The 23,210-nt window shown below is 46.9% G+C and overlaps 1 protein-coding gene across 17 annotated transcripts in view; it reads right to left on the bottom strand.

Moving 5' to 3' along the window:
* The window catches only part of KIAA0232 (KIAA0232 ortholog), an 84,058-nt gene that overhangs the window by 36,432 nt on the left and 24,416 nt on the right, over window positions 1–23,210 (bottom strand). For 9 of the 17 annotated variants that reach the window (XR_007457705.1, XM_049630252.1, XM_049630247.1 and 6 more), the window contains exon 2: window positions 14,213–14,709. Coding sequence is in view for 9 of the 17 variants with exons in the window: in XM_049630252.1 (XP_049486209.1) it covers window positions 14,213–14,443 (231 nt within the window). In the remaining 8 variants the exon portion in view is untranslated. The other 8 variants (XM_049630258.1, XM_049630256.1, XM_049630260.1 and 5 more) reach the window with 8 other exon arrangements.

The following is a 23,210-nucleotide window of genomic DNA, read 5'->3' on the forward strand; positions in this document are numbered from 1 at the left end:
AACTAAAAATAGAACTACCCGACGACCCAGCAATTGCACTACTAGGCATTTATCCACGGGATACAGGGGTGCTGTTTCAAAGGGACACATGCACTCCCACGTTTATAGCAGCACTATCGACAGGAGCCTAACTACGGGAAGAGCCCAAATGTCCGTCAATGGATGAATGGATAAAGAAGATGTGGTATGTATATACATACACACACACACACACACACACACACACACCAGAGTGTTACTCGGCAATCAAAAAGAATGAAATCTTGCCATTTGCAACTACGTGCATGGAACTGGAGGTATTATTATGCTAAGTGAAATTAGAGAAAGACAAAAATCATATGACTTCACTCATAAGGACTTTAAGAGACAAAACAGATGAACATAAGGGAAGGGAAACAAAAATAACATAAAAACAGGGAGGGGGACAAAGCGTAAGAGACTCCTAAATATGGAGAACTGAGGATTGCTGGAGGGGGTGTGGGAGAGGGGATGGGCTAAATGGGGAAGGGACACTAAGGAATCTACTCCTGAAATCATTGTTGCACTAGATGCTAACTAATTTGGATGTAAATAAAAAAATAAAACACTAAATAAAAAAACCAAAAAAACCCTACTCACCGCCTCCAATGAAACCCTGTGCTATTAGCAGGCTAACTGCTGACCCACTGTCTCTGCAGGTTGGCCTATTCTGGACCTTTCCTACAAACGGGAAGGATACGATGTATCTCCTTCTGAGTCTGGCTGCTCTCAGTACAATGTTCTGAAGGCTCATCCACGCTGCGACACGTGTCAGCACCCCACCCCTTTTAGGGCTGAATATTATTCCACTGCAATCACATACCATATTCTGTCCACTAATTTGTTGACGGGCACTCGGACTGCTTTACCTTTTGGCTACTACGAACACTCACACACAAGCTTTTGATGGGCGTATGTCTTCTCTTCTTCCGATTACAGACCTAGGAGTGGAGTTGCTGGGTCACAGGCATCTCTGTGTTCCACCTTCCGAAGAACCGACAATTTTCAAAGCAGGTTTATATCCCCACGACACCGGCAGCGTTTCAGGGCCCCACTTCCTCCACATCCCCACCAACGCTCGTCACCGTCTGGGGTTTTATTTTAGTTACCCCAATGGGTGTGAAGTGATGTCTCACCACGGTTTGCATTTCCCTAATGACTAGGGAGCATCTTTCATGTGCTTACTGGCCACTTGTGCATATTCTCTGGACAAATGTCTATTCAAATACTGGCCCATTTTATAAGTATCTCTTCTGAACACACATCCCATTGGATACAGGATTTGCAAACATTTTCTCCAATTCCAGGTTTGTTTTTTGTTTCACTTTCTTGATGATGTCCCTTGAGGCACAAAAGTCTTTCACTGTGAGACAGTCTAATCTATTGAGGTCTTCTTTGGCTGCTTGTTTTGGTGTCAGATCTTAGAAATCACTGCCTACTCCAAGTCATGGAGCCTTACTCCTACGTTTTCTTCCAAGAGCTTTACAGTTTTAGCTCCTTTCACTTAGGTCTAGAAACCGGCTGGAGTTCATACTTGCGTGTGCGTGAAGCAGGAGTCCGACCTCCTTCTCCCACACATGGCTGCTCTGTTGTCTCGGCACCTCTCGCTGAAAAGACTATCCTTCCCGCACAGCATGGTGCCGTTCAAACACACGGAACACAGCGAATGCTGTTTCGTTTCATACAGCTGCATGTGTGCTGCCTTGTAGGAAGTTCTGGGGTCAGAAGTGCGAGTCCTCCAACTCTGTTCTCCTCTTCCAAGATTTTTTGGGCTATTCTGAGCCCACATGTCTATATGGACTTTAGGATCAGCTTGCCAATTTCTGCAGCACAGGCAGCTGGGACTGGGACAGGGCTGCCCTGAGGGTGCACATCAGCGCGCGGGGCTTCGCGGTCTTACGAACGTGGGCTCTGCTGGTCATGAACACGGGAGGTCTCGCCACTTACAAGGGCCTCCTTTCATTTCTCTCAATGACGTTTCCGGCTGACAAGACTTACTCCTAAGCACTTTGCCCTTTCTGATGCTACCGTAGATGGAATTTTCTTCACTCCATTCCTTAGGATTGCCTATACACAAGATCGTTTCAAGCATGAAACATACGGGTTTCGTTCTTCCTCTCCAATCTGGATGTCTTTTCTTTTCTTACCTAACTGCCCTGTTAATTGCTGATCTAGAGGAAGACTTAACGTACTTCATCTTTGAAAAGGTCTTTTCACACAGATACTGCCAAATGCTGGCATTAACCCACAGGCGTGCGTTTAACACATTAACTGTCCAGAAAGCATTTATAAAAGTGTTAGATTCTCCTCTTGTGTGCCTTTCAGCACATGATTACAGTGCAGATGAGTCTCGTCTACGTGAAAGGCAGGCAGAAGCCTCGTGACTGAACAGTCACACAGACTGTAAGACACAGACGTTTCCTTTGCCCGGCGTCAAGCGGGAAACCGCGGCTGGATCTGCAGTGTGACCTCGGACAACACTCTGCGGCAAAGCTGGCCAGAATGGGGAGTCTGCGGGCTTTTACTTCCGACAGAATGAAAACGCACAAAGCAGCTTGCCATTATTTGTGACCCGAACAGTGTTGTTATTAGTTAGCTGTTAGAATGGCCTCACTGCATTATAAATTGTGCAGATAAACGCTGTTTCGCCTTATAATTTTAGGTTGACTTCATTAAGAAACATCAAGTCTGTAGCAAAAGGTACACAGCAGCAGAGTGGGTACACTTTTCTTTTTTTCTTATTTTTTAACGTTTATTTTTAAGAGACAGTGTTGAGTGGGGGAGGGGCAGAGAGAGAGGGAGACACAGAATCCGAAGCAGGCTCCAGGCTCCCAGCTGTCAGCACGGAGCCCGATGCGGGGCTCGAACCCACGAACCGTGAGATCATGACCCGAGCCCAAGTCGGACACTCAAACGACTGAGCCACCCAGGTGCCCCATAGGTACAGTTTTCTGCATTCTGTTTTTTCCACTTATATTTGAGAGCTCCCTTACTCCATTTTTTCCCTGGCTTCATGTACTGAGTGAATGTATTGTTCAAACAATAGCACTGAATAATCAGCTTTTAAAAGAACACAGTATAAAAAAACAGGTCAAGACATTTCTATCTTGTTTACGGTTGTGTTTTTAGTCTCCTATGCTACACTCATTACAAGTCCACTTAGAGGCAAACGTACAGTATTGGACATGTGCCAAATATTTACTCAATAAACTCAGTAAAATCAAGCACGATTTTTCAAAGCCATAGTCTTAAAGACTGCACACAATCACCGAGTACCAGAAGAAGAGATGGCTGAAGAACTTTCTCAGCATGAAAACCTATTACCAAGTACTTTTCCAGACACTACTGTGAGGTGACATAAGGCCAGAGTTTTGATTGACTTCCTCTTGCTGCCTTCTGTCAAAAAGGAAACTGGGAGCGGGAGGAAGGAAAGGAACACACGCCACCCTGAAGTACAGCTGGGATAATGACGTCTGCCGGGAGCTGCCAGCATCCACCCCTGCCACCCACACCTTCCGGCCAGCAGCGCCCTGAAAAACCCAAAGCACCAAGTGTTTGAATGAGACTGGTGCCACCCCCACCTTCAGGCCCCAATTGGCTTCATACAAATCAGCGTCGTTTCATCCCTTCGGTCACAGAGATTGGCTCAGACACAGGCATGGGACCAATCAGAAATGGGCACCTGAAAGTGAGCAGAAAACAAAGTGGGGGGGGGGGGATGCATCCTCCGGATGCCAGAACCACGCTCCCTGCGACTGGCCCCCCACCTCCCTGGAAGCTGGCTGCAAAACCCAGCCGACAGAGGGGGGCAGAAGACAGGCAGGGCGGGAGTCCCGGGGACACTGTCAAAGCTCTGAATCGAACAGGCTGAGGCCTCCCCTATTAGTTACGGGAGACCTTTTTCCCCCGGAAGCCAGTTTAGGTTAAAATTTTGGTTGCCTGCCAAGGAAAGATATAGCTAGAATGTGAGGAAGGGCCTTAGTAACAAATCCACTTCTCACTGCTCAAAAGAACGGCGACTTGCCTCTAAAAACCAGCATCGTTTCAGGTTAACGACATCTGTTTTTCTACCTGGGTCCTCCACCAACAGTGACCACTCCTCGCTGGCCTCCCTGCCCTCAGGTGCCCAAGCAGCTTACCCAGCAGCTCACAGGCCACCCTGCGATGCTGGCTGTCGAGAGCCAAGGGTCTTTCTGTCTTGGGGACTGAAGCGCAGCCCCCAACGCGGCACATCAGGTTCGTCAGGGTCCGTCTGCTCACCCTGCCCGTCTCGTCGCCCGCTCGCACCCCTGCCCTGCTCTTCTCTGGCCTCATGACATCAGGCCCTTCCTGTTTCTGTGACCTCGCATGCACTCTCCCTTCCTTCTCCCTCCACCTGCCCAAATGGTCTCTCCTCCGCCATTCCCCCTGCCCCCACCCCCGCACGCGGTGTCCCAAGCTCTGCACAGCCAGAGTGTCTCACAGATCCCGCACCTGCCTGGACCATCCCTAGTCAGCTCTGTATGCCTGGTGCCTGCCACAGCGTCTGGCATGTCACGGGCATCCACAAAAAGCAGAAATGCACGTTGTAAAAATGCAATTACTTATATTCAAAACCATTTCTCTATTCCATGAAAAGATTTTACCCCCCAAAAATACATTTTATTATGATATCTTAGGAAGTCTGTAGACATGAATTTGTGTATCCATCATCGGTGCTAGCTCCCACTCTGACTTTATTTTCGTATTCCCTATGTGTAAGGTGTATTTAATCAATGTGTATGGAGTAAATGTACGTTGCAATACAGCCTATGCGGTGAGACACCTGAGGAAGCCGGGGCGGGTCAGCTGCAGCAGTACTGTTAAGGAGGACAGCACTCTCACAGGGCACACTGGGATGCGAGCTCTCCCCCGGGCAGAGAAATGCTAACCTACTGCTGGCAGGCTGCGAGAGCACGTCACTAGTGGCCCCAAGAATAAAGAAGTCATCAGCCCTACTCAGTAGTCAGTACTGGGATTATTCTTTCTTAACCTCTGGAAAACAGAGATAATGCAATAATACAGCTACATTTCTAGAATGACGGGCTCTGAGCTAGAAAATACACCTCAGTTAGGAGATTTAAAAGGAGCTGCAACAAAGCTACAGTAACCAAAGCAGCGTGGTGCTGGCATAAAGACAAAGACGAGACCAAAGGAACAGAACAGAGAAACCAGAAATAGACACTCGCAAAAATGAGCAAGTGATTTTCAACAAGGGTCCCATGACTATTCGATGGGGAAAGGACGATCTTTTCAACAAATGGTGCTGGGAAAACTGGGCTTCCACTTACAAAAGAAGGGCAGTGGACCCCTACCTCACACCATACACAAAAGTTAACTAGAAATGGATCAAAGGCCTAAACATAAGAGTTAAATCTGTAAAACTCTTAGAAGAAACATAGGGAAAGCTTCACAACATTAGTTTTGGCAGTGATCTCTCGGACAGGGCACCAAAGGCACAGGTAACAAAAGAAAAAATAAATAGGACTTCATAAAAATTTTTAAATCAAAAGACACTGTCACAGAGTGAAAAGGCAACCCATGGGATGGGAGAAAAGATTTGCAAACTGTGTACCCGATGGGGGTTAACACTAAGACATATGGAGAACTCCTAACATTCAACAACAGCAAGAAACAACCCGATTCAAAAACGGGCAAAGGACTTGGACAGACAGTTCTCCACAGCAGATACCCAGATGGCCAATAAGCACATGAAAGGACGTGCAACATCACTAAACATTAGGGAAAATGGGAATCAAAACCCCAATGAGATACCACCTCACACCCATCAGGATGGCTACTTTTTGAGTTCCTCAAAACATTTGAAACAGAATTAACAGAATTACCGTATTTACCCAGCAATTCCACTTCTTGGTCATACACCTCCCCCCCAAAATTGAGAGCAGTGTCTCAAAGAGAGACTGTTTCTTGTTCACAGCAGTGGTATTCACAATAGCTAAAACATGGAAGAAACTCAAGTGTCCGCTGAGGGATGGAAAAGCAAAATGTGGCATTTTCATACAATGGAATATTACTCAGCCTTAAAAAAGGAGGAAATTCTGGGGCACCTGGGTGGCTCAGTCATTTGAGTGTCTGACTTCGGCTCGGGTCATGATCTCATGGTTCATGGGTTCCAGCCCCGCGTCAGGCTCTGGGCTGACAGCTCAGAGCCTGGAGCCTGCTTCAGATTCTGTGTCTCCCTCTCTCTGCCCCTCCCCTGTTCACGCTCCCTTTCTCAAAAATAAATAAGCATTAAAAAAATTTTTTTAAAAGGAGGAAATTCTGACACACCCTATACCAGGAATGAGGGCTTTCAGTACCTAAACAGACAGACAAAACTGTGGTTTACCCAGATGATGGAATACCATTCAACATTAAAAAGAAATGAGCTATCAGACTACAAAAGGACCTAGGGGAGCTCAAATGCCCATCACTAAGTGAAAGAAGCCAATCTGAAAAGTCCACACGTTGTGCGATTCCAACCAGATGACATTCTGGAAAAGGCAAAACTATGGAGGCCACGAGGAGACCCATGGATGTCGGGGCCTGGGAGAGAGGGGGATGAGCAGGTGGAGCACAGAGGACGTCTGGGGTAGTGAAAGTCCCCTGTAGGACACTGTGGTGACGGATACAGGTCAGTCCCCATGCACCTGTCCAAACCCAGGCAGTGTCCAACACAGAGAGCGAATCCTAACACAAGCTATGGAATTCGGGTGGTTACACAATGCAGGCTCAGTACCGAACGTACCTCTCGGGTGGGAGAGGGGGACGGTGGGATAGCTCTGCACGTGTGAGATGGGCAGGTACAGGAAACGTCTGTGCCTTCCTCTCAATTTTACTGTGAACCTACAACTGCTCTAAAGAAGTCTTTAAAAAAAAAAAAAAAAAGTGGGGCACCTGGTGGCTCAGTCAGTGAAGCGTCTGACTCTTGATGTCGGCTCAGGTCACGATCTCACAGTTCGTGAGATCCAGCCCCACACTGGGCTCTGTGCTGACAGCGTGGAGCCTGCTTGGGATTCTCTCTCTGCTCCTCCCCCACCCCCCCCCAAATAAATAAACATTAATAAAAAAGGGACTGGCAGCAGACCAGTTACTATTTAATAATAGTCTATATTACAGACTACTTAATAAGGTCTCCTGCCCAGACTAACCAGAAAAGCCAGGTAAAGTGTGCAACCAAGCCAGCATACAAACCTGTGCTGAAGCATATGGACCTGTTGAAGCATCCAGGCCTTGAGAAGACCGGGGGGCGGGGGGAGACAGCTGTGCCAGGCAAGGGCAGCCTACGGCAAGCACGGGAGCACTGGCATCTGAGCCTGCTTTCTCCTTCAGGAAATGGGCCCCTTCTAGGCCCAGGGCAAGACGTGGAGGAAGATGGCGGCCCTGCGAGAGACAGAGAGACCAGGAGAGCCAGGGGTGGCCTCTCAGGGCAGGACAGAGAGGCAAAGTGCCAGGAGGAAGGGGTGGGAAACAGGCCACACTACTGGGTTCTCCTCTGGACATGCGACGCAGGTTGAGGCTGGGCAGGGCACACGGGGACTTGTGTTGATGGTAATGTTCTATTTATCTACCTGAGTGTCATTACATAGATATGATCTTCATGAAAATTCGCCCATCACTACCCTGGTCGGGATGTACTTTATGCCCCAAGGGAAAAAAAAAAAAAAAAGCTTAAGGAAAAACCCTCTTGTATTTTTGTGCAGAATCGATGGATGCCCCCCATCTGGAACCTAAAAAGACCTAACATTGTAAGAACACCTAAAGCAATCACACAGACTGAGGGATGAGCACGAAAGGACAATCTCGGAGGAGGTGGACAAAGATAAAACTCCTCAAAGAAAGAAACAAAGAGAACAAATCACGAAGAGTGGATAACACAGCAAGCGGTTTGTTTCAAACACAAATCTCAGAGTGTAGTACAGCCAGGGACACTTCCCCAAACTTGAGCAGCATTTTAGAAGAACGTGCTACTGGGCGCCTGGGGGGCTCGGTCGGGCGAACATCCGACTCTTGATTTCAGCTCACGTCATGATCTCACGGTCCGTGAGATCGGGCCCCACATCAGGTTCTGCGCTGCTGGAGTGAGGCCCACTTGGGATCCTCTCTCCCTCCCTCTCTCCTCCTCCCCTGCTTGTCGCTCTCTCATTCTCTCGCTCTCAAAATAAATAAATCAACTTAAAAAAAAAATAGATGAAAGTGTACTTTGCATGCAGGTACTCTGAGAGGGCTTCTTTTTGGTGGCTCGGCCGCCTAATCACTCCAGACTTCCTCCGGGGCACCTCCTCTCCAATTCTTAGTCCCTACGCTTCCAGGTGCTTGTAGCCCAGCCAGCAAAGTCCCCTCATCCTAGGAGCTGGGGTCAGGATGGGGCCGTGACCAAGTTGGCCTACCAGGACGAAACCCTGCTCTTCCTGCTGGACTCTTACAAATGAGGGTGGGAGGGGCGCCCGGGGGGCTCGGTCAGTTGAGCGTCCGACTTCGGCTCAGGTCATGATCTCACTCTGTGGGTTCGAGCCCCGTGTCAGGCACTGTGCTGATGGCTCAGGGCCTGGAGCCTGCTTCAGATTCTGTGTCTCCCTCTCTCTGACCTTCCCCAACTTGCGCTCTGTCTCTGTCTCTCAAAAATAAATGTAAACAAAAATTTTTAAATGAAGGTGGATCTGGGCTTGCAGCGGGGAGGGGACGGTGAAGCTTGAAAAGGAAAGCAATAGAGAAGGCAAGCTTCATGGTGGGGCACTGATTCCACGAAGGCCCTGTATCCAGCTGCCACTGAGGCCAGCCCCAGCCTCTGGACATTAACAAAGGATCCCAAGTTGACTAGCTGTGTGACCCTGGGCAAGTAACTTAGCCACTGTCTCTAAGCACCTCCACCCCTGGGGCCAGGAGCCCTGGGCCTGAGTGCTCTGACGCGTGGCCGTACGCAGGGTATGTGTGCTCATTGTGAGCACTGCTTCCTTTGAAGCCAGGCCAAGCTGGGCTTTCTGTCATCATCACGGGCTGCTGATAGAGCTTTCACAATACTGAGAACATTAAAATATAAAGACCAGAAAAAACGCTGTAATAAATTCTCGGATGATGGTTTTCATTTAATGATGAGGGAAGATTAAGAATGTGGGGTTCGGGGCGCCTGGATGGCGCAGTCGGTTAAGCGTCCGACTTCAACCAGGTCACGATCTCACGGTCCGTGAGTTCGAGCCCCGCGTCGGGCTCTGGGCTGATGGCTCGGAGCCTGGAGCCTGTTTCCGATTCTGTGTCTCCCTCTCTCTCTGCCCCTCCCCCGTTCATGCTCTGTCTCTCTCTGTCCCAAAAATAAATAAATAAAAAAATAAAAAAAATAAAAAATAAATAAATAAATAAATAAAAAGAATGTGGGGTTCTACGAATGACATAGCGAAAAGCTGTCCTATCTTCCTCAGACGACTCCTCCTACTCATGACAGATTACAGGGAACCTGGTGTTGACCATCAGCCCAGCACAAGCCCGAGGCAGGAAAAGTAAAGTCCCACCTTTAAATTATGGCTTCACTACAGCTTCCCTTTGAGCCAATCGTAAGACTGTAAAATATTTTTTAATAATTTAACTCCAGTCTATTTTAAGAGTTAGAGACGTGATGCCCCAAGCTTCCCCGCAGCACACGCTGCCATGGCACTCGCTTTCACCCTAGAGGGACTCCACTCAAACTTCAACTGTGAACTAACAATGGCCTTCCCCCCACTTCTACAAACCACAAGTGCATTAAAAGACAATAAATCCATTCCACATAGTTTCTAAAGCCTGCCTTTGCAATAGAGTGTTCTTACATTGTTCATTCAATAACTATTTGTTATGTATGAAAACAAAAACAGCAAAACTCTCTAATATAAAAGTAGGCACACGTTGGATCTGACAGACAGGAGTTTAAATCCCAACTCACTGCTGTGTGGCCTCAGGCAGATCACCTAACCTCTCTGAATGTGCACTGCTACACCAGTGGAGACAGAGAAAATACTACTTCCCTCCACGATGTGGTACGGAGGCCAAATAAGGCAGGCCTACATGAGAAATGTCCGGCACTGCCCTTGGCACGCTGTGGTGTTCTCTACGTGACCGGGCTACTGATTTGAGAAGGTAAAGGCATTACGGGAGAATGGCCGCTACAAAATGCAGCGGGATAAAGGAGTTAGAAAAATCACCACTTTGCAACCATCAAAGTTAACAGGTGATTCAGGTGGAATCATCTACGGGTGAGAAAACTGCCAGTCTCTCCAAACGGGTCACCTGATGATTACACAGAAAAGAGCGTCCAGCTTCCCACGGGAGAAACCTGGCAGACGTCCCCAGACCAGAGCCAGCACTGCCACGATGCAACAGACGGACGTCGTGTGCATCTGCCATGACGCATGACGAAGAAGGCAACTTGGTGGCTTACGGGAGGTCACTGCCATAAACACGTAAGCGATCTCTACACAGAAGCAAACATCAGGCAAACCCAGAGTTAAAGGATATTCTGCTAAGCAACTCTCCTGTTAGCTTCAAAAATGTGGATGTGGGGAGACACAAAGGAAAGCTATGAACTACTCCTGATTAGAGGAGTAAAGAGGTGCCACCGGGAACGTAGGCGCAGTCTCAACCTGGATCCTGGGTGGGGGCAAGTTACGATGAAGGGCATCACTGGACAGCTGATACAAGGGGAAAACCGGCAGGATATCATGATGTGCCCATGTTACCCTCCCTGAGTCTTCTAACTGTATCCACGTGGCGAGGAGAAAGCCCCATCTCAAGAAACACACGCTGATTTATTTAGGGTAAGAGAGTACCAAAAGGAGGGGAGAGAAATAAAGCAAAAGCAGGAAAATATGATCAACGGGTGACTAAGAATACACGAGAGTTCCCCGTCATGTTCTCATTATTCCCATGTTCGAAATTATTTCACAAGAAAGCAAACATTTTTCAAAAATGAGTATCTGATTTCTGCCCTCCAGGACCTTCTAATCTACCGGGAAAGAGAATACATTCTAATAACCAGAACGAAGAGATCGCCAGTGAAAACATCACGTTTGGAAGCAGACGGCGCGGTCTCATCAGGAGCGAGAAGGACCCGCGGGCGGTGGCGGCTGGGCCCGAGCCCGGGTCAGGACAGTGGTGTACATTTCCATCTGGAGACAATACCGGTGAGCTCCGGATGGCGTGAGCGGGCATCTTCCAGAGTCTGGCGGCCACGACCAAAAGAAGACAGACACGAAGAGCAAAGAGAAAGAAGAACGTGTAGAAACGAGGTGACTGTGGCGCCCCCAGGGCACCCGCGGGTCGGGAGGTGCTGCTCGCTGGGGCCGCTGCATTAGGATCCTGCTCAAATCACAGGCTGGCGCTGAACTGCTCGTCCTTCCGGCTCAATCAAGACCTCGGTCTGATCAGCCTCACTTCCCACCCAATCATCCTGTGCAGCTGAGGCCAAAGTCACGTGCAAAACTTTCCTGAGAACTCAAGAGCTCTTCGTGGGTGTGTTTTAACCAAGATTAGGAAAACTGAGGGATTAGACATGGCAGATAAGGCTAGAAGCTGCAGCAACGGCCTTAAAACTGGCTGGCCGTCTTCGAGTCAAGGTTAGACGTATTCACGAACTGAGGGTAAGATGGGAGGAAACAAACACCCAAAGGTGGAGTCGTTTGGCCCCCCAAATGAGGAGCTGGGCCACCACACGTCTGACCCAGACATCAGGGACTACACCTGGCCAGGGAGCAGGGCTGCGAGCTGGCATCTGAATCACAGAAGGTGGGCAAGGCCCCCCCTCCCCCCACTCCCCTACCAGGGAGACTGCCCTCGGCTCCGCACTTGGACTCCCTTTCGGGGGTACCGTGAGCGCAACCTCCCCTTGAGTCATGAAAAGTAACATCAGGTCTACCCGATCTCCTAGGTCACCTGTTAAAAACAAGTATCATTTGCAACTTGACCTTCCCCATCAGCATGGCACTTGGCACTTGGCACTGGGCCTAGGGGAGGGGTATTTTAAAAGCCCCGATTTCCCTTGGATTCTCCTTGTAACTGCACACAGGTTCTGTTTTCACCAGCCCTCATCCTCCCGCTCCCTACAGATGAAGCAGAACTCTGGAAGGTGGATCCAACAGTTGGGCACAGATAGGTGCCCTGCCCCGGCCCCCCAAGCCCTACTAAGAAAGGAACCAGAGGAATCACAAACACATCTCCTCAGAGAGGTGTTCAACTATAAGCTTAATCCCTGTGCTACAGCACGCTGGACATAAATACTTCGTGCTAATAAACTTACTAACGTTGACAAAATATTCTAGGTGGATACTGTTAGCACACAACCCTAAGAGTACATGATTTTTGAGTTAAGAGAAATATCGTCCTCATTTCCGGAAATAAAAATTCTTCCAGGGGCACCTGGGTGGCTCAGTTGGTTAAGCTGCTGACTCGATTTCACCTCACGACCTCACAGTTTGTGAGTTCGAGCCCCATGCTGGGCTCTGCACTAACAGTGTGGAGCCTACTTGGGATTCTCTCTCTCCCTTTCTCTCTGTTCCTCCCCCACTTGTGTTCTCTCTCTCTCAAAATAAACAAACTTAAAAAATAATAATAATAATTCTTCCATGTTTGTAGATTTAACATTTTATTTGCCTCTAAAAATATTTTAATTTTTTTTTAATGTTTTATTTATTTTTGAGACAGAGAGAGACAGAGCATGAGCAGGGGAGGGGCAGAGAGAGAGGGAGACACAGAATCTGAAGCAGGCTCCAGGCTCCGAGCTCTCAGCACAGAGCCCAACGCGGGGCTCGCTCTCACAGACTGTGAGATCATGACCTGAGCCAAAGTCGGACACTTAACCGACTGAGCCACCTAGGCGCGCCTCTAAAAATATATTCTTTACATTTACTGGAAAGAGGATGGAAAATAGAGCCCTAGTAAGGAAATTATACAAAACACTGACTCCCAAAATGACACATTTTCTGATTATTAGGTTCTAAGTCAAACCCCTGAAAACGCCAACCTCATTGCCACCAGCCAGGGCAGCAAGCAACCTGGCAGCAGGGAAAACAGCTGTGTCCAGCTGGAAGAAAACACGTCTGTAACAAGTGATGAGGGACCAATGGGAAAACACGCTGCCAAAATTCTGTACTTATAGACAGGACCTGGAGGCTTCTCCGTGGTCTGCAAGGCAAAGCCAGCTTCTTCCGTCAATGAAACTTTACCCCTGCTTTCAGTGTTAGTGACGGTGGGTTTAAAAACCAGCAACAGGGGCGCCTGGGTGGCGCAGTCGGTTAAGCGTCCGGCTTCAGCCAGGTCACGATCTCGCGGTCCGTGAGTTCGAGCCCCGTGTCAGGCTCTGGGCTGATGGCTCGGAGCCTGGAGCCTGTTTCCGATTCTGTGTCTCCCTCTCTCTCTGCCCCTCCCCCGTTCATGCTCTGTCTCTCTCTGTCCCAAAAGTAAATAAAAAACGTTGAAAAAAAAAAAAAATTTAAAAACCAGCAACAGAAACTGCCCACCAAACATTCCGGGTCACGCGAACGTGGTACGTGGAGGTCACCCAGAGCCCGTGTGGTCCCCGGTGACGACCGTGTCGCCCTCTCGGTAGGCCTCACTCTCAGTACCTCCTCTGGGAGGGGGACCCTGAAGTCGGACTTACTCTTTGGAGAACCCGGATCTGCTTACTTTTCACTTTCAACTCAGCACTGAAGTCAAATGAACTGCGTGAGGGCCGACTTCCCGGGGGGATCTACAACGACGTACCGCAAAGTCACGTGCTTCATGTCACACGCTTTGCTGAACAAGCAGTTTAACGTGAAAATGAAACGTTAAGCTTCAGAACGTTAAGTGTAACAGACACAACGATGAAAAGGTCTCGTCCCGACGTGTGACGTTCCTGATGGCGGACACCAGCACCCGGCGCAGTGCGGCTCACAGGCAGGGGGCCGTCGAGCCCTCACCGGGCCCTGACGAGAGCCGGGGGGGCCTGACCCAGAGTGTGATCGACGGGGAGAAAGGCCAAGTGCGGAGAAAAGCGCTGTGCCAAACAGTGTGCTGTGACCCAGCGCGTCGATGCCCCCTGGCAGGTTCAACGTCTGCGGACCGCGGCAGGCCGCCAGCCTGCTCCAGAGCGTAAAAGCGCTCCCTGAAAAGAACACACAAACCTGCAGACACAACCACGCATGTTCACAAAACACGTAAGACACGGAAGTACCTGTTCCTGTAGGTCGTAGTCATAGCTGTCGTGCAGCAGGAGGCTGAGGACATACCGGGTATAAATCATGGCGTCGATGCCACATTTCTCCAGCTCCTGTCCCAGCCAGGTCTGCACTGGGCCCAGAGCATGGAGCAGAGACATCTCAGACACAGGTACGGGGCCTGGAGAAGAGGCTGAGGAGCTCTCAGATGGTAAACCGTCCACGACAACTGTGCACACTGGGCGCATGAATTTAGGTTGCTGACATCCTTAAAATGCGAGGCATTTTCTGCAGGTGACGTTCTGTTGGTATCTGGAGGGGATTTTCACTCCAGTAAAAAGGAGAGACGCCGGACATCTAGGATAAGCATCTATTTTCGCGGGCTGTCAGCCATCTAGACCAGAATTTCCCTCTTCAGACATGACCAATGAATCAGCATCCTGGGAGCAACACACACACAGACGTGGTTTACTTTACTTTCACATTGAGGCCAGATGGAAGTCTCCGGCAGAACCTACGAAACGAGAGAGAAAAGAAAGGCACGCGTTATATACAGATACAAACTAAGTTACTGACCTTTTGAAGCAAAAAATCCAAAAAAACTGTTTATTGAAATTTGGTGTCTTAGAACACTGATTTCTTTTTGCGGTAATCTTTGACATCTGAAGCCAAGTGACATTTCAAACCCTTAGAAGCTTAATATCATTCAAAAGAAAGGAAAACTCAGAACTTTATACTGTTGTGCTTACGCTCAATCCCAACGACATGTATCCTGCTATCTGAAGAGACCAGGCTAGTAAAACTTTGCTCATCTGTAACGCTGGAAGGCTGTGTGTGGTAACAAATCACTAGTTCATTTTTAAGCGTACAGAAACAAGCAACTGAATTGTCATTTCGTTCAGACGCTGGTCAAAAATGAGTCCTTTTTATTGAAGGTTTCACAAAGACAATCAATCGCTTCGTATGGCTAAAAGCTTTGCACAGCTGCTCACCACTTACTTATTTCGCAGAAGTTAAGGTAAACCGTGGATCCGGCTCAGAGCCGCGCCAGGCTGTAGCGTTGTATTTGGTGTCGCTACCACACCTTGGCTGATGGTTTGCTTACTTGTGCGACAGATGCCATGCTCTTAACAGTCTTTTCCCCTAAGTTAACCTACTGTGCATATGTCAAACTATTCGAACAGTGGCCTTATCAAATCATAACATTCCTATGTTAGAGTTCTGATGAACTTATTTCGCCAGAAAATAAAAACCAACACAACGGCAGGTAAATCTCCTTGGCTCAGCGTTTGCGTGAATTTTAGCAGACAATATGAGGGTTACCAAAAGTGACTTTTAAAAATTATGTTTGAGGTTAGTAAAAGCATCAAGTCAAAAAGACTTCCCCAAAGATTTAAGTCCCTGTTTCTTGCATTTCATGAAAAACTACACAGTGAGTTTTACAATCACTAAATATAAAGAGGGGCGCCTGAGTGGCTCAGTCGGTTAAGCGTCCAACTTCAGCTCAGGTCATGATCTCACAGTTCATGGGTTCGAGCCCCGTGTCAGGCTCTGTGCTGACAGTTCAGAGGCTGGAGCCTGCTTTGGATTCCGTGTCTCCCTCTCTCTCTGCCACTCCCTCCCTGCCTTCTCTCTTTCAAAAATAAATAAAACATTTAAAAAAATTTAAAATATAAAGAAAAATGTTTAAATCTACCACAGGACTAAGTTATTAATTTGTCATTAATGTATATTCTTCTTTCTAAAATTTTCTTTACAAAACTGTCTTTTCTGATTTATGGAAACTAGATAAACTAAAGCAAACTTTTTCTATAATTTTTACCTGCTGAAATTTTCCAGCTGACTCTCAAAACATTTTTCATAAGTTCTTTGATATGTTTGGCACTCAGGATGCCAGACAGATCAGCAATTAAGCACGACAGGGAATTCTGGGGACATCACTTGAAGCAAGGTGACAAGCCGGTACTCATTCAATGAAGATCAACCAAGACAGAGGGGGGACTTTTAGCAACAGTGGAAGGAAACAGATGAAAGAATGGAAGGCAGCTTGGGCTCACAGGACACGGCACCAGAGACTGCTAGAGGGAGACCCTCGAGAGTCCAGCACCCGGGCGTGCATGGGAGGAGCTGCCCAAGCACAGGAAGGGATCATCCCAAACAGGACCTGACGCTCAGCAAGGGGAGGGACGGTGCCTGCTTCCCACCAGCCAGACGGGAAAACCTCCTGATTCAGGGACACTGGCCACTCAGAAAGCTCCTGACTTAGAGAGGGGGAAGGAACTGACTCTAGACAGAATGGCACCTGCCTAACACATCCTAAAAGCAAGACCTCAAAGGACCATACCATTGCCAACTAATTTCGCTTCAGCCCCAGAACAAATGTTAAGAAATTTATAGGAACACAAAAATATGCAGCACCTAAGAAAGTAAAATTTACGGGCGCCTGGGTGGCTCAGTCGGTTAAGCGTCTGTCTGCCTTCGGCTCAGGTCACGATCCCAGGCTTCATGGGTTCAAGCCCCGTATCGGGCTCCGCGCTAACAGCACAGAGTCTGCTTCCAATACTCTGTTTCCCTCCCTCCCTCCCTCTCTCTGCCCCTCCCCTGCTCTCTCTCTCTCTCTCAAAAATAATATAAACATTTTTAAAAAGTTAAAAAAAAAAGTAATATTTACCACGGCTGGCATCTAATAAAATATCAGCAGACATGCAAAGAAACAGACACAGAGGAAGTAGACATGAAGAGATAGATTAATTGAAACCGACTCAGAATTGACACAAAAGTTAGAATCAGCAGAAAAGGCCCTTGAAGCAGTTATGAAAAACGCCATATGGGGATGAGTAGAGAACAGAAGATATCAAGTCAAACATCTACAGATGAAAATGACAGTATCTGAGGTGAAAAGTACACAGGATGGGGTTAATAACAGATTAGCCATTTCAGAAGGAAAAATAACAGAGGGTTTTTTTTTAATGTTTATTTATTTATTGGGGGGGGGGGGGGGGGGGGGGCAGAGGGAAAGAGAGAGAGAATCCCAAGCGGCCTCTGCACTATCAGTGGGGCTCGATCCCATGAACCATGAGACCTGAGCCAAAAATCAAGAGTCGGATGCTCAACCAGCTGAACCACCCAGGCGCCCCAATTACAGAGTCTTCAACTACAAAAGAAACCATACGAAATGAAACAGAGAAAGGAACAAATTAACACAGCCTCAGCGAGCTCCGTGACAATTTTAAGAAATCTAACATACGTGTAATTGGAGAAGAAACAGAAGGCAACAAAGATATCCGAAGAAATAATGGCCAACGTTCTTCCAAAACGGATGACAGCTAAACACAGAGATCCAAGTTCAATGAACTCCCAGCACAAGAAACATGAAGAAAATGACACCGAGGCACGTGGCAACAAACCCCTTCAAACAAGTGACAGAGGAAGAATGCTTCACACCAGACAGAGAAGAGACATGAGGTGTAACAGAGCAAAGAGAATGAGGACACCAGGTTTCTTGTTGGAAACAGGCAAATGAGAAGACAAGGGGGCAAAAAAGACTTGAAAAGACTGAAAGGAAAAGTCAGCAACTTAGAATTCTGTACTCCTCAAAAAATCTTCCAAAACAAAGGGGAAACAAAGACTTCTCCAGACATGCAAAAGCAGCAGAGACATCAGAAATGATAAAGACAGTCCTTGGGGCAGAAGGAAAATGACACTAAAACAAAACGTGGATCCACTCAAAGGAACAAAGGGCACCAGAAACATTCTTATTACTTCAGCATCTTTAAAAGATAATTCAATGATTGAAACAAAAATAGTAACTATCTGTTGCGAGGTTTACAACATATGTATAAGCAAAACCCAGGGCCACACAGCAGGAAGAGGAGCGGAGAAAATGTGATACGATTACCCACGCTCCTGTCACACTACGCGCTCCTGTCACACTCCGTGAAATGGTAGAATGCCACTTGGGAGAGATTGGGATAAGATAGGAGCTCATAATAATCCATGTAAACAGTCTAACCAACCAATTAAAAGGTAGAGGTGGCTGTGTGGGTGGCTCAGTCAGCTGAGTGTCTGACTCTTGATTTCGGCTCAGCTCAGGATCTCACGGTTCCTAAGGTGGAGCCCCCGTGATGGGCTCTGTGCTAACAGCGCACAGCTTGCTTGGGATTCTCTCTCCCTCTCTCCCTGAATCTCCCCTGCGATCACATGTGCCCTCTCTCAAAATAAACAAACATTTAATAATAATAATAATAATAATAATAATAGGCAGAGATGGTCAGATTGGACTCTAAAACTGCAAGACCCAAATATATGCTCTGCTTACACAAATATCCACATCAAAAATAAAGACACAAATAGGTTAAAAGGATGGAAGAAGATACATCATGCCAACACCAGCATAAAGCAAGGTTGAGGGTCTACAATAATGGGACAGATTTCAGAGCAAAGAGTATTAACAGAGAAAAAGGTCATTTCACAATGATAAAGGGGTCAATTTATCAAAAGGATATACCAGTCCTATTTATTATATATCTAGTAGTAGAGCTTCCAAAATGCGTGAATAGGAGCATGTGGGTGGCTTGGTCGGTTAAGTGTCCGACTTCCAGCTCAGATCATGAGCCCAAGTTGGTGGGTTTGAGCTCCACATCGGGCTCTGTGCTGACAGCTGGGAGCCTGGAGCCTGCTTCGGATCCTGTGTCTCCCTCTCTCTCTGCCCCTCTCCCACTTGCACTCTGTCTCTGTCTCTCAAAAAGTGAATAAACATTAAAAAAAAAAAATTTCAAAATGTGTGAATAAAAACTCACAGAATTTCAAGGAAAAATAAACAAATCCACAATTATACTTGATTTCAAAACCTTTCTCTCAATCATTGAAAGGAGTAAATAGAAAATCAGTAAGGATATAAAAGACTCGGCAGTATTATCATCGAATTCGATATGAGACTATATTCTGGGCCATAGAGAAGGTTGCAACAAACTTTAAAAGGACTAAGAAATCACAGAAAACGTATTCTCTGACCACATGGAACCAAATTATAAATAACAGAAACGTATTACATAACTCTACATACCAGAGCAAAGAAGAAATTAAAGGAGAAACTAGAAAGTATTCTGAACCAAAGGAAAATGAAAACCCAAGACGTGCTATCTCTAGGATGCCGCTAGAGCAGTTTAGGGGGAAACTAATAACACCAAGAGCATGTAGTAGGAAAGCTCTCAAATCAAGGACCCCAGTTTTCACCTTAAGGAAATGGAAAAGAATGGGGCGCCTGGGTGGCTCAGTCAGTTTAGTGTGCAACTTCAGCTCAGGTCATGATCTCACAGTTCATGAGTTCAAGCCCCGTGTCGGGCTCGGTGCTGACAGCTCAGAGCCTGGAACCTGCTTCAGATTCTCTGAAGCAGAGCCTTCTCTCTGCCACTCCCCCCCCCCCTTGCGAGTATGTGTGGGCATGTGCGCACACGCGTGCTCTCTCTCTCTCTCAAAAATAAATAAAAACATTAAAAAAAAACTAGAAAAGGAAAGCAAATGAAACCAAACTGAGCAGAAAAAGGCAATATTAGAGCAGAAACCAGTGAAACAGAAAACGAAACACCATGAAACCAAATGCTGATTCTTTTAGACAAAGTCCTTTACAAGCCTCCAGCCAGACTGTTGAATAGAAAAGACATAAATTACCACCATCAGGAAGGAGAGAGGTGAGATCACTACAGGTTCCATAGATTAAAAAGGATAACAAGGGGATGTCAGAAAAACTTTACACCAATAAATTATACAAAGATGAATTGACCAAGTTCCTTGAAAACACAAATCACCAAAGTTCACTCAAAAAGAAAGAATAAGTAGCCCCATATCTAGAAAAGTGACAGAATTTGTAGTTTAAAACATTCCCACAAAAGACTCTCCCAGCCCAGAAGACTTCAAAGCTGAATCTCGCCAGATATTTAAGGAAAACGTGATGCCGTGTCTATCCACACTCTTCCAGAAAATTAAGGAGAACACTTCCCAAATCACATGATGAGGCCAGCATTATCCTGACCCCAAACCCAACACATTATAGGAAAGGAAAACCACGGACTAATACGCCGCATGAACACAGATGCAAAAATGCTGAACAAAACGCAGGAAACCAAATCCTAGAATGTATGTCAGACCCAGGGAGTAGGGATGTGCAAAGAAGGCCGTTCATGACATCGACACACTTGTCTTCGCAACAGAACCTTTAAAATACTAGTTTCACACAAAACAACTTAGTGTAAGGCTTTTTTTCATTATTTAAATGCACTAAGGCCTTAAATAGTCATGCCATGACAGACTTTGTTCACTGTGAAGACAGAGAGAAATGCTGTTTTAGTTGTTGTTATGTACCCTTAAAAATTTTTTTTAATATTTTTCAGAGAGAGACAGAGCGTGACCCCGGGAGGGGCAGAGAGAGAGACAGACAGACACAAACAGACACACACACACACACACACACAGAATCTGAAGCAGGCCCCAGGCTCTGAGCTGTCAGCACAGAGCCCGAAGCCAGGTTCGAACTCCCAAACCGTGAGCACGACCTGAGCAGAAGTCGGACATTTAACCCACTGAGCCACCCAGGCACCATTATGCGCACTTTAAAAGAACATGGTTTCAAACCAACCATAGAGGTTTGTTGTCATTAAGAGATTTCACCCTTCCTTAGCCAAGTTCAAGGATTCAAGAAGTGGGTGAGAAAAAAAATAAGTATACACATGCAAAATGAAGCAAAGCACGCTGACCTCCCAAGATCTCACCAAACTGGTTAAAACCTTCCCTTGCATTCTCACCTCTAACAGAACTCTTCCTCGAACTTGTTCAATAGCTGATTCTATATGGCTTTTATTTATTTTTAACATTTATTGATTTTGAGAGAGAGCGAGCGAGCACGAGTGGGGGAGGGGGGAGAGAGGGAGAGAGAGAATCCCAAAAGCCTCCGCACTATCAGCACAGAGTCCAACACCAACACTGGGCTTGATCCCAAGAATCGTGAGATCGTGACCCGGGCTGAAATCAAGCAAGCGTTGGATGCTTAACCGACAGAGCCACCCAGGCACCCCATATAATTTTTAAATAATGGGCCAGATCCCTAGACTCACTAGCAGTGATGATCTTTTTTTTATTCCTGATGGTTCCGACCGCAGAGAACCACAGAGAAAGAGCCCAGGCTCGTAAGTGTGGTGCCCCCAGACGCCCTGGCAGTTGTGTGTGCAACACCTCTGAGTGAATCCTGGTAGTGAGGGATCGGAGACGGAAACGGTACACGATGGCTCTTCCTGCACCGTAATAGCAGGTCTGAATGTCCTTGGAGCCAAAGAGTGTCCGTGCTCCTTCTTGTGAGCCTCAAACTGCCAGGTACAGAAGATTGGGCCAGAACTAAGCTTCCTCTCCCTAAGCAGCAAGCCTTCAGTAGAGGGGTGAAGGCTGGACCAAAAGAGAGTCTATTTCCAGTTCTGAACGGAAAGGAGACTCCTAGGTACGCTGGCTCATGATTTTTGTTAAATTAAAACTCATTTTGGGTAGGATCTATCACATGGTCAAAACGATGGGAGGGGCCTGACAAGCGGAGGCAAAACCCGTGAACGTCCACCTGGCAAGTTCAAGAACACAGCTGGCAAACACCCCAATTTCAAACTGTCTATTCAACTTTATACTCCTTCCAAATGTGAAATTTAGCCAGTATGAAGTTAAATTCCATTCAATATAACCAAAATCTCCAAAAGAGTTTTGAAGAAAAAGTATCACTGTTTATACTCAAAAGGTTTTTGTTTTGCTTCATTTTTCAACATTTGATTCTCCAGAGGTTCACAGAGAAGAAAAGACCCTTGGACCATCGCGAGTGTCTGTCTCCCAAGCAAGACTGACCCAAGTCATCCTAAAGACTGGGCTGCATTTGGTGGTAATTTATAAGGTCTCACAATAATATACTTATTTTAGAATATCTTTTTTCTTTTTTACATCAAATTTTAAATGGTTTCCACCAAGGACTCAAAATATACATATAGCTACAATTAAATGAAGTTTCTACCACTTATGGCTTTAAATTTTTTTTTTTAATTTTTATTTTTTAGAAAGAGAGTACGAGTGGTGGGGGAGAGGGGCAGGAGGAGAGGGGAAGGGAGGGAGAGACAGAGAGAGAATGAATCCCCAAGCAGGCACAGCTGGGATCATGACCTGAACCAGAACAGAGAGTAGGACACTTGACCAGCAGCCCCCGGGCGCCCCTCTTGTCCCGTTCTTGAAGGCAGCACGGAAAGGTGGGGAGCGCACAGCCCAGCAGCCACCACTCGGAGCTTTCTGTAGTCACTCTCACCTCCGCTACTTACTAGCCGGTTTTGTGCCTGTAACTTCCTGGGGTCTGTTTCCTCACCTGTAAAACCGTAATACACACCTGCCCTCCCAGCAGCTCAGTCCCTCAAGACGCTGCTCAGTGAGCAAACGAGACTGACATCTGTGTATTTTGTGGCCTTTGCATGTCCTACGGTGTCATACAAACGGCAGGTATGTACCAACCACCCCCTCGAGTTGTTACATTCACACCTACAGGCGCCTTCACTCATCGGATTCCATGAAGAATAGTATTTGTGGAAAATTTATTTCACTTTTAAGACAAAAAATACTCGATTTCCTTACTATCCTTAAAGCAATAAAGCATGAGGGGCGCCTGGGTGGCTCAGTCCGTTAAGCGTCCGACTTAGGCTCAGGTCATGATCTCGCGGTCCGTGAGTTCGAGGCCCGCGTCGGGCTCTGTGCCGAGAGCTCAGAGCCTGGAGCCTGTTTCGGATTCTGTGTCTCCCTCTCTGTCTGCTCCTTCCCCACTCGCACTCTCTCTCACTCTCTCTCAAAAATAAATAAACATTTTTTAAAAATTTTAAAAACAATAAACTATGAAATCTCCGTCACTTACAAGAAACTAGCTTCTAGTCACTTCGAAGCCTTCCCTCTTGTTAACCAGTAGCTTAGTTCTCTGCTACAAATTCAAAGAACTCAGAGTGGCAGAGTGCA

The sequence above is a fragment of the Panthera uncia genome, chromosome B1 (assembly GCF_023721935.1).
Source record: "Panthera uncia isolate 11264 chromosome B1, Puncia_PCG_1.0, whole genome shotgun sequence".
Taxonomy (NCBI): Eukaryota; Metazoa; Chordata; class Mammalia; order Carnivora; family Felidae; genus Panthera; species Panthera uncia.